Source organism: Sander vitreus, chromosome 9 (assembly GCF_031162955.1).
Source record: "Sander vitreus isolate 19-12246 chromosome 9, sanVit1, whole genome shotgun sequence".
In the NCBI taxonomy this organism is placed as follows: domain Eukaryota; kingdom Metazoa; phylum Chordata; class Actinopteri; order Perciformes; family Percidae; genus Sander; species Sander vitreus.
In genome coordinates this window covers 32,204,880-32,217,573 of record NC_135863.1, presented here as the reverse complement: position 1 = coordinate 32,217,573, position 12,694 = coordinate 32,204,880, and the positions used below count along the sequence as shown (strand labels likewise).

General features: G+C 40.9%; 1 protein-coding gene across 1 annotated transcript in view; it reads right to left on the bottom strand.

Moving 5' to 3' along the window:
- prdm5 (PR domain containing 5) overlaps nt 1-12,694 on the bottom strand; it is a 41,080-nt gene that overhangs the window by 16,382 nt on the left and 12,004 nt on the right. The window contains exons 11-13 of the mRNA XM_078259777.1: nt 12,094-12,187; nt 6,843-7,003; nt 3,148-3,241 (exon numbers count right to left, since the gene is read on the bottom strand). Of these exons, the coding sequence (XP_078115903.1) occupies nt 3,148-3,241; nt 6,843-7,003; nt 12,094-12,187 (349 nt within the window). The remainder of the gene's footprint in view (nt 1-3,147; nt 3,242-6,842; nt 7,004-12,093; nt 12,188-12,694) is intronic.

The following is a 12,694-nucleotide window of genomic DNA, read 5'->3' as shown; positions in this document are numbered from 1 at the left end:
TGTATAACTGTTTCTGTGGCTCAGGAGGGACATTTCTGTCTGGAGAAAAAAAAACCTAATGCTGTCAGGAAGTGCCAAACTAAATTGCTAACTAAACTAAATTGTGGCCCTTTAATGCCACTATGTGGACGTTATTTGTTGTTATATCTTCAAGTAATTGTAAAGGCATATGTTTTTGTTTTTAGAGAAATATGTGACAATCCCAGTGAAACAATTGGTGCGGCCTTTCAAACCATGGTGGCTTAAATATACCCCACTCAGACAGCTGTGTAAAGATGACACAATGGAAAGGTGTTTGCTTTTTGTTTTGTTCTGCCTCATGTTTCTGCTTGTTAAATTTACAGGAAACTAATATTTTATTTGTTGGTTATGATGATGATGTTATGAGTTATAAGTGTTCCCCTTTTGATTGCTGAACACACTGGAGACCTTGGTCTGTCTGTGCATGTGGAAAAAGTCTAAATACTGACGCTTGTTTCATTATACAACATAAACACTACATCATCATTTTCAAGGGTTAAAATGCCACACCAATTTGTTGTAGCACAGCTCATGGCTTTACACTGATCACTGTGCCCACACATGACATGTCCTATGATGTCAGTGTGACACAGAGGCACTGGGTTCTGTCAACATTTCCCTTGGCACAAATAATTTTCATGACCCCACTATGGTTATTTACCACATCATGGCACACATGGTGGGAAAATCGACTCTCACTGAGCTGTGATGTGGAGAAGGACACATCACAGGGCCAAAAAGAACTATTTAGAAAATGATAGAAACATCCATCATCACTCCTGAGTTCCACAACGTCTCCAACATCCAGTCCAAGTTTTTGACAGCTCACATTTTATGGGTTGTCGGTGATCTCATAAAGGCTGCTCTCTGAGAAGACGCCTGTCTCTGTAGCACTACAACTAATTTATTTGAGCACCATGTTTTAACCAAATTAAATTGAAACAAAATCCAAGCCAAATATACAGTACACGTCTTTGCCAGCTACTTAATGCTCTCAAGTAGATGTTTTAAAATGTCTCTTTCATCTATTTCTCACTTTCCCCATTTGTCCCATAATGCTCTCTAGTATTTCATGGTAAAATGATAGGGGAAGGAAATCTCCAAGTAATCTGTACAAAGTCCTCTGTGTTCAGCAGGTAAATAATCAACACTGACTTGTTCCTGTGAAGCAGGAAGACAAACAAGATCCTGTCCGCCATCCAGAGAAGCCGTCGATTTAAAGGTCTTTACCTCAGCTGGTGGCCTTCTTTAAGAGATTACTGACAGAAGAAAAACTACCCGTGTTTAAAGTTTTTCTTAAATAAACAGGATCGTTTTATGATTTACACATTTATCACACAATGTACATAATGGGTTACATGAGCCGTGTGTGCAAAATTACTCTCTCTATTTGAGAACAAGATGAGTCTTGTCTGGATTGTCGCTCATGGAACGACTCGCACTTTTCACCAAAGCTTATTTTTTCCTCCCACACAAAAAGGCAACAAACAAAAAAAATCCCGGTCTATAGAATGAGGGGACAGATTTACAGCCAGTCAGGGTCAAGGGTCATCCGGCTGGATGCTTTCTTGGAGTGGTCTTTTCTCTCTTTACTCCTTTCTTTCTTTGAGGTGTCCCCTCGGCTCCCACCCCTCCCCCAGCATTCCTCTCTTTTGTTTATTCTATATAAATACAATCAGACTGGGCCACAGCTCACACTGGAATACTTTCTCTCTTACTGTTGGTTTGTCCTTCGCACACACATATACAAAAAAAACACACATACGCAGCTCGCGCACACACGGATACAAAGGACGCTGTTGACAAAGTGTGGTAGGACCATTGTCCGGCTAGCACTGAAATATACACACACTTTTTGACACACTAATCCTGTCAACACCTGACAGGAATGTTTGAAGAGGCTACACGTATGATTTAAAGGGATACTTTACCGATTTTAATCCAGCTCTGTGTCATCTTTGTGTGGCCAGTGTCTTTAGATGAACGGTGTTTGGCTTCCCTCAATGGCTCCAGTGCACGTTGGAGCAGATGTCTGTCGAGATCCACCAGATGATTCAAAACGACATGTTTCGGCGGACCTCGGTGACACGTTGCGCGTCACTTTCGCGCCACTTGCTCTGCTCCGCAGGGAGCTCTGTGCACTGGCGCCACGGAGGGAAGCCAACCACTCTTTATCTAAACACACACCCCACACTGCCATGACACAGAGCTGTTTTAAATCAGTAAAATATTTCTTTAAGTGTGGTATGGACTCAGTACAAGACATGGAGTGAATGAAGCTGACTGAGCATTATTTAAAAACCGATTATATTAGGTAACTGATTTGCCAATTAGGGGGTCTATGTGGGCTGGTAATGATGACAGACTCTACCTGGATTCAATAGGAAGTTTAGAAGATCAAGACCTGTGAGGAGGATTGGCATAGTTCATAGGAAATCTACAGAACTTAAGTGCATTTCAGAGAGCGAGTCTGAAGCCAGAGAGCAAGCACAGTAGTGATGTCTTCAAACTCCTAAAAAACAACAGAACAATGGGAAGACAACATGAGAGAGAGAGAAAGAAATGAAGTTCAGTAGGAGTAAGAAAAAGAGGGAGACAGCCAACAGTAAGACAGAAGAGAGAGGGAAAGAAAGAGTGAGTTTAGAGGCCAAGAAGTGTGTGTGTGTGTGTGTGTGTGTGTGTGTGTGTGTGTGTGTGTGTGTGTGTATGTGTGTGCGCGTGCGTGTGTGTGTGGCCGTGCCAGGTCTCTGCACCAGTCTGTTGGTAAGGAAACACACAGGAATGTGTGGCTTTCCAGTTTAAGGCAGTTTAATGAACATCCAGGGCTCTATTTTTGTGGCAGAGCAAAGACTGGAACAAGCAGTGCTGTATCATGTTGGCGTTTTCTAATATTAAAATGTGTAATATGTTACGTTGTTAGGTGGATAGTCGTGACCTGAGCGGTGAGCATGGTGTAAAGGTGGTACAGTAAGAGCTGAGCATCATACATAATGAAAATGACAATTAACACAAGGTGTTGGTATTTAGTATACCAGACCTCTAATCATTAGGGCTGTAGTAGGTGATGTTAATGGCAGCTGATGGAAGGTGGATTAACAAAGCATTGACCTGTGGAGGGCCACTGACCTGTATGGCTGCGGATGTGGACCCTTAGCGTGCCGTTGCTGGCAAACTTTTGTCCGCAGTATGGGCAGATCTTCTCCTTCTCTCCCGTGTGTGTCTGGCACCGAAATGATAAAACAGACATGTGGTTGATGTTAAAAAAAACATTTGTAACATTCATCCTCACATCCTTCCTACATTACAAAGTAAAAAATGATCTACTGTGATAGCTGGAATTCAACGTCAGGACATTATACGTATCAGATACTCATCAAAAGTAGAAAATTAAACTCTGGCATACTGTGTCTTCAACCCATTCATACAAATGTAATCTGATTTTGTTTTTTTTTTTTTCTTGGTAAAAAAAAAAAACTCCATCATCTAGTTCCACTTTAAATGCCAGTCTCTTTAGATTAAAACTTGATCTGCTCTGATTGGGTAAAGAATACACTAAATGTAGTTTTCTCCCATAATGCACCACTAACTAGTGGAATGGAGATGCACATGTTCACATGACAGTGGATCCACTGAGCTGCCCTGAAGGCAGGATCAAAGAACACAGACGATGCAGATTTGCCAGGGTCCAAAGCCCGGGGGACTAAAGGCCAGGGTGCACGAATGCATCCTCCTCCTCCCTCTTCTTCCTCTCCCTTCACCTCCCAGCAGTCCACAGTGTTGAGCTCTGTGCACTCATACGGGCTGCACATGCAAACAGGGAAGAAGCGCATGTGGAAAGCATGTACTACCTCCTCTACCTTTTCCTCCACCCCCTCCCCCCCTCGCTCTCTCTCCTTGTTGAAAAGTATACGCTCTGAATTCCTCCTCCTGGCCTGTTAGAAAATTCCCGAGAATAATCTTGAGTATGAAAGGCTCAAACTCAGAGCGACAGTTTCAACAGCAGTACAACAATACAGGAACACCTCCTCTCTGGGCCCCCATCCTTTCCTCCATCAACCCACTGTGTCCCTCTGACACCTCGGGTGTTTCGTTACAAAGGCTCCATCCACACACACACACACACACACACACACACACACACACACACACGCACACACACACACACACACACACACACAAACACACACACACACACGCACACACACACATACACACACACACACGCACGCACACACATGCTCACACAGACACACATACTTGCATGCACATTAACAAACACATGCATGCACATTCACATGGTCACTCTCTCTCACACACACACACACACACACACACACACACACACACACACACACATACATACAGACACAAACAAATCCACATCTTTATGAACACATGTGTCCCAGATGGAGCAGTGTTGCATGTATTTAGTTAGTTGTTTGTACAACAGAGCAAACATCACTGCTATTCTACCTTCACAGGCAGACAGCCAGGGGGGAACGCTAGCAATTTCACTTGGGAACACCACGTTCCGAATCATAAGTGTGGAATTTATTGGGAGTTGTAGGTAATGATTCAAAGTTTTTATATATAATTGTTCTGTGTGCCTGTAACTACTCAAAATCCAACCCTGTAATTTTCAGTCATGGGTGAATTCTTCCAGAATAGCACTGACAGAGGTGAGACTATCTTGTATAATGTGCAAAACATACAATACATGCACATACATGCTGACACACACGCCCTCTCATATAACACGAATCCAGGCTCACTGAGGAGAAAGCATCGACTGTAACACAAGAGCGCTCCACGAATAACTCAGGCCTGTTCTGTCAGACATGGGCTGCACTACTGTTCATTTGCACAAGCAACTGCTGCAACATCACATACCGCGTGACACAAAGAAAGACACAAAGGTGTACATCCGTTCTGTCCCATCTTGAAATACATTGAAAATCGATCAATTCGTTCAATCATTTTTCATCAAAAATGCCAAACGTTTGCTGGTTAGAGATTCTCAAATGTGTTTCTCTCTGTTACATATCATTGTATAAATTTAACATATTCGTGTTTTGATGTTGGTTGAGTAAAACAAAACCTTTTTTTTTTTAAAAGTCCCCTCGGCATTTTCTGACTATTTTTTAAACAATGTTTCTATTTCAAAGATTCAAATGATTAATTGATTATACGAAAAAGAAATGGCAGAGGAATCTATAATGGAAATAATCATACTCAAAAGCATCATAACTGTTAGAATAATGGCGGTAAGCTCATACTGTGATCCTAACAAACCTGGATCAGATGTTTTGGCTTTCATGATGTTCAAAAAGTCACTTTATCTTACTCCATGTAACTTCTGATTTCCATCATATGGGCAGAATCAGACACGGTGCACAGAGCTACGGTTAGATTTGATACTAACAAAAGATGGCTGTGGAGACTATATGGGATTGTTTGGGGGCCAAAGTTTACTCAGACAAACAGTTGCGGAGTATCAAGGTGTACATTAAATAAGACCTCAACAATAGTATGGCCAAAAGCAGGGTTACTCTGCGAGTGTAAACACGGCCAGTAAGTTGTCATCTCCTCGGCAACCTGGCTTTGATCAAGGCCAGATCTCCCAGCAGCCTCCAAAAGCCTGTAAGCAGCGAGACAGTTCAACATGCCTTTCTTCAGCCCTACTGTTCTGAGACAACCTCCAAGACATTTTCTTTAGCCGTGTGCCAAGAAGCTGTTTGGTTTCAATCTTGATCCATAACCACACCGGACGTTGTCAGATTTAGGGCTCATAATCTGCAGCGAGATCTGTTTGGGGCTTTGAAACCCTGCAGAGCTAATGGGCTAAATGCCATTTCTAATCATCATAGGAATTGATTTCCAAGCCTTCATGGGCAGCAACGGTCAAGATGGATGTCCCCGTCAGGTTTGACAGTCCACGATATTACAACAGTTAGCTGCATCACGTTCATGAGACGAGGACTAATGTGAAACAATGGACACATTTTGGTAAAGTAGATGGTCGGGCTGTCATTTCTTCCCTTTTAAATGTAGTTTGACAGCAGAAGATTGATGATGAATGATAAGGCTGGGACGATATGCTTTTGTCCCAATTTGATTCTTTCACGATCCACGGGTGCCGATTTGATTTGTATTGCGATTTTCATTAATTGCGATTCTAGAAGTATTGCGATTCGATAGTATTGCGTTTTATTTAGTTTTATAGTATAAAGTATTATTGCGATTTTTTCCCCCCCTTCTTTAACAAAAACAAAAGTTGAATAACACACTTCTAGAGACAATGTATCATGAGACATTTCAAAAAAGTAATTGTTTTCTAAGAAGAATGCACATCACATGTCTGACATTTATTTCATTTGTAAAGAAGTACAGAAAATGGATTTTTTGTATTTTCTGTTTTTGGTCTGTTTTGCTGGAAACAGATACAATGTAGTCGCCATCAGCGGTAGCGTTCAAACAGAAAATATTTAGGTGAATCGTTGCAAAGAAAATCATGATACATACGTGAATGGATTATTTCCCCCACCCCTAATGAATAATCTGACGAAAAATGCAGAAGTATATTCTTCTGCATTATATATAACCCTAACTATATGTACTTTCGTGCAAGATAATTGTATCAATCAACTTCATTTTGCAATGTTTCATACATTATTTTCTAACCGTTACATTTCAACTATGTGCATTTCAAATAAACGCAACAAAAATTAAGCTTGAACTCAATTTCGGGACAAAGTGACGGCCCTGGCAGACATGCAATCACTGGCTGTGATTGAGGTTGTCTGGCTCCAGCAAACACTCACCTTCTTGTGGCTCTTGAGGACAGAAGGAGTGACAAAGGCCTTCTCACACAGGTCGCACTTATACTTCTTATGGCCGTCGTGCACCACCTGGATGTGAACGTTGAGCGTGTCCTTCCTCTTGAAGGTGGCGTCGCAATGGTCACACTTGAATGTCCTCTCACCTGCAGCGAGCATAGAGGAACATTTGTAAGAGCCATTTGCAGTTCATCTATTGTTGTGCCTCTAAACGCACAGTCATCACGCACAGCGAGAGTGGACCCAATTTCACCGGGAGCGATTGTGTGCGCAGGAACATACAAAGAGGGGTGTTTCGCTGCACCAGACAACCCTGAACAAAAGTCTTTAGAAAAGTCTGGTTCTGGGTAATTATTTTTTTTTTTTTTTAACAGGAGTCTTCCTTTATTGTGCATCTGTAGCTGTAACATATCCCAGGGGAAACAGTAAAGCAAACTGCTCTGCCATATGTTTCAGTTGAACGTCAAATGGTTCTGTCTTACTTTTTTACAGTGCAAAAAAAACATCCCTTATTGCATTAATCATTCCACTGACAAGCACTAAAACGCCAGACAGACAGTACACCGACAGTACGATGGGGCACAATCTCAGCTGTTCACAGAGTGCAGCCTGATGTTTTCCTTCACGCCTCTGCTCTCTGTCTCCATACAACAGCCTCTATTGTTGCGGAGTAGTTGTTTCCATTATATGGAGATCATTCAATTTTCACAGAGTAGTTTAGTGTGTGTGTGTGTGTGTGTGTGTGTGTGTGTGTGTGTGTGTGTGTGTGTGTGTGTGTGTGTGTGTGTGTGTGTGCGTGTGCGTGTGTGTGTGCGTGCGCGTGTGTTTGGCGGGAGCAAGTGGTTACAAGCTTGTGCTCATTCTCCTGTTACCAAGGCAGATGATGGTCAGCTCAATAAACTGGAACAACAGTGAAAGCTGAGGTCCATTGTGTTTTTAATCAAATCAAAACATCCACTTGATGATAATTAATGTCAACGACACCCTCGCATAAAGATTTCATTATTACTTGCAGCAGGGCTTCAGTCTGGTATTAAACCATGCAATGATAGTGATTTATACTTTAACATACACACAGGAATGTTCTCGGGGGTCCTGAAACAACTAGAAGACCACAACTGACATGTAACTCTACATAAATGTGCTGTGCATGTTTCTTTGGGCAAGAACCACACATACTAACAGATTCGTTCTGAAGTGGCTCGTACGAATAATTAACGAGAACTTGTCGCATTCAACAGTTTTCTTGTTTTTAGATTTATTCGAACAAAACTCCAGTAGTCCAGATCTGTCCAGATAGGACTCATGTATGATATGATATGATGTGATTTGATATGATATTTTATTTACGTGTCATGCCACTAAGTGGCCCATCCCACACGGAATTACATGACACCAAAACAGAAGTAATTTCATCCACAGCCTCCGGTCCAATGTCCACACACAACATACTCTACTTTGCACAAAATAAAGAACAAAGAAAACATATTACAGCAGCCACAACACAATTGTGTAACCCATAAATTGTCCAACTAGAACTAAACATTTCATACAAAACTACAGCCACAGAAAAATAAATAAAAAGTAAATAAATAAATAAATGAGAACCATCGATACAAAGCTGTCTTCCTTATAGCCCATGCTTGTTCTAAAAAGTCTGCAAATGAAATGAAAATGTTTTATGTTCAAACAACCAAACTAACAGATCTATATCCTGCCCCATCTCTTTAACTTTGTTAAATAATTGCAATCTTAAATCATGTTAATATGGACGATAAAAAGCCAAGTGAACACACGGATAGAATTTCATTGAGATCATATAAATAACATGCAGTAACAGTAAGTCTGCCTTTATCAACGATAAAAAAACAACAACTTTTGTTTGACTTAAACTGCTCCGGTCTCAAAACATCTTGGTCGCCTAAGCAACACAGTTCAAATTAGCCCGCTGGCTAACACTGGCACATTGACAGAAATGGTGTCTGTGCGTTGTCCTTATAAATAAAATAAATGAAAGATAATATTTAACTTTTACACAATAAAATGTCTAAAAACAACTAGACTCCTGTTATATAGTTTGCTGAGTTGAGTAATTACATTATCCCAAATGTTTCCAACAATGATCAAACCGAGAGAAATCTGAAATTTTAATCAAGGACAGGGTCCGTGTCATTTGGTAGCCTGTCAATGGTGTCATATCCCCTTTACGTATGCGTCAAGCGTTGTGGTTGTCTGCCAGAATCTGTCATGAATTGACTTTTTATCCAGTTTCAAGCCACATTTTTTAACAATACACTTTTTTAGATCTTGGTTGTTTTAGTCATCGGACATCTGGATCTAAAGTTATCAGAGAAACAAGCTGAGCTTGTTGCAGCTCGGCTCCAGCCGCTCCAATTTTTAACTCATTTTAGATTTTTAACATGAAATTGGCTTTATTCAGTGTTTTTTTTTTACTGGTTTTAATCCCCTGGTTCGTTTGTTTGGAGATGGGAAAAAAAACAACTCCTGAACGATGAACACTGTAGGAATCCTAACCGGGAAAAACTGACTGCAGAATCTGAATGGATTTGGGGTTTAAATATGTTGCAGATATCAACTTAAATAAAAATAAACATAGTCCAAAATGAATCTTGGCTTGCCAATACACAGACAGCTGTGAGGTTTCTTGTTTTTTATATTTCAGTAGATGTTATTTTCCCACTCATCCTCCATTATAACACCTACCAGTGTAATATCAGCTGTATGATGGCAGCTGTCGTAATATTTTCTCGCTTATTCTTTCAGGTCCCCTAATGCAACTACTGACACTGTTACACTGTGCTGTGTTTTTTTTGCTTTTTACTGAGATTACGTGATATTTTTGTGAATGAAACATACACAAAAGGAGAGGAACAAAAAGCCTTAGGTAGAGATTTGTGGGCATGGATTACGCTAATAATCAAATCTAACGAACACTTGGCATTCATCAATTTGAAACAAGAAATTTAGGGCAAGTGTGTCCAGTTAAAGAGAGTACAAGACAAAAAAAAGTGCAAGGCATTTAGAATAAAAATATGAAACTGTTCTTGCATTAGAAAGAAAAAAATTAGATTTCACCTAAAAATGCTGCGACATCTGTGCTTCATTTTCTCATTTTTAGACAATCGCTAGAGAGCTAACGTGTATGTGCACTAACGTTAACTCACAGAGACAGGCACAATAATTCAATGGCGTGTCTATTCTCTTACCTACAGTGAAATCACACACTGGATCCTCCCGCCCCACATGCTATCTAGAACTTGATACAGAATACGAGTCCTGGTATTATATGGCCTGCCTCCTGAGACAGCGGCAGGAAATGCCTTGAGCTTTACAATCTCTTTGTTATCTGGCTCAATTGGAGGACCAGCGTTGCATCCTGCCAAGGCTCGACTGTCTGGGGAAGAAAAGTTTCTGCTGGGTCACAGCAGCCAGGGACCAGCAGACAACCTGAACGCTCTGTAATGTCTCCTTGGTGAGATGTTTAAAAGAGTTATGATGTCTATTATTAATGGAAATATCCACAGGGGTAAGGATGAGTTGAAGGCAGATGGAAATATAGCACCGTCTATCACATAAAAACTAGACGCTAGGCTTGTTTTCAAACTTTTTTCCTAAGAGATATTAAGATGGTCAACATTTTTAGATGGCTTGATCAAACTACAGGAGGGATAAAATAATCTATTCCAAGGTCATTTCTCCTCAAAAACCACTGCATGTTTCACAGGGCTCATTTTGTTATTGCATGTTATGCATAAAATATCATTATAACTTGATTTGTTTTGGTATTTTTCACTCAAAATTTTAAATTAAAAAAAATATCACTAACTTTCTTGGCACTTCAACATTACCTTTTAAACTTATGGGTAGGGCTGCAACTGCAAGACATCGTTGAAGCTCTACGTATGTATTGATTGTGGGCAGAGTCACGACGACACACTAGGGCTGCTCGATTGTGGAAAAAATCATAATCACAATTATTTTGGTCAATGTTGAAATCACACTTATTTAATACGATTACTCGTTGACTTTTGGAAGCAATTATTCAACTTAAAAAACATTGAAACAGTTAACAAATCAACAGTGAAAACCATAGGCGTCAATTTCGGTGGGGACGGTGGGGACGCGTACCTACCAGATTTCGTCATGAGTTGTACCCATCACTTTTTTGAAAACCTTGAGCTCAATAACATATAATTCTTGAGCGACATATGCCAAAAAATCCACAACAATCTCTATCCCCACAAGGCAGGCACAGACACCTGCTGCTGCGCTGGCTGCACACTTCTCTGTTCACTACACTGCCTGTCGGGACATTCTGCTTAACGTGAAAAAAAGCTTAACGTGGTTTAATGTACCTAAACAACGATCAATGATCACCAAATTTCTCATGGCCATATCTTGTAATGAACACTTACGCCTGTCAAAAGAACTAAACCGAAATCCAACGATTATAGAAGTTATCTCACATTAACGTTGTCTTCTTCATTGGCGCCTATGGCGAGGAAAAAGCTTGTACCTATAAACAATGATCAATTATCACCAAATTTCTCTCTCATATTGCTCCTCATAACCACTGAAAACTGTCAAAAAATCTAACCAGAAATGTGGTGATGATTGGTCGTTGTTAAGGTACATTGCGCTGAAAATGTGTGGAAGAAAAATGTAAAAATTGTAAACGTTGGAAAAAGCAAAAACAAACTGTGAAAAAAAGGCGTCAACAACGTCGAAAACAATCCATAATAAGTCGGTAATAATAGGACTTTGGGTTCGATTTTTTGACAGTTTTCAGTGGTTATGAGGGAAATTTGGTAATCATCGATCATTGTTTACGTACATTAAACCACGTTTTTATTCATTAGTAAGCTACAGGACAGCGTCTTTCAAAACATGACCTGCGCGAAAGAGAAAAAACAATGAATGCGTCATTATACCCAACACTTCTGGAAATGTACTTCCGAATGCATCTCTGTCCCCAGCACATTTCAAACCAAACTGACGCCCATGGTGAAAACACCTCGAACTGTGAAATTTGCCTTGGTACTTTTCCTCGTTTGAACACATCATACTTGCAAAAGGAAATGTGCAAAAAAATCGTTTTTCTCGATTACTCAGTTTTTGTGATCATTAGGAGCCGGAATCGTAATCGTGAATAACAATTTGATTAATTGCACAGCCCTACAACACACAGGGGGCTCTCCCACTCTGCTATACTTACTGTTGTGGATGAGTAAGTGACGCTGTAGAGAGAAGGGGGTGCGGAACAGAGCTTTGCACTCCTCACACTGGAAGGGTCTTTCCTCGGAGTGGGTCTGCAGAGAGAGCAGAGCAGCGTCAGCATGTTTATAATGTGTAAGGCGATCCGCCGCCTGCCTCCGCGTGGATGTTGATGAAGCTTCTTAAATTGATGTGAGAGGATCATGCAGAAGGCTCCGTAGCCGATTTGGTTTGTTGACTTGATGAGGACAAGCAGCTCGAGGGGCTTTAAGTTTAAAGTGCTTCTGTTTTCTGCCCCCCCCCCCACCCATCCCCGGCCTATCTATCTGAGTGACACCTCAATCCCAAAAGTAAACATGGGGGAGCTCATGGGGTGGAGCAGGCCAGAGACCGCACAGATACCCGCCACCAACGAGACCCTGATTGATTACAGTCTCACTAATAATTCTAGCTTTGAAGTGACTTTGCCTTTCAATTAATGCCTCTTCTCAGCAAACGCCAATCAGCTACATGTAATCGTATCAAGAAAGTCATTTCCGCTGTTGTGAAAGCCTAATTACAATGACCTCCCCCGGTGTAACGGTATGTGTGTGTGATACCAC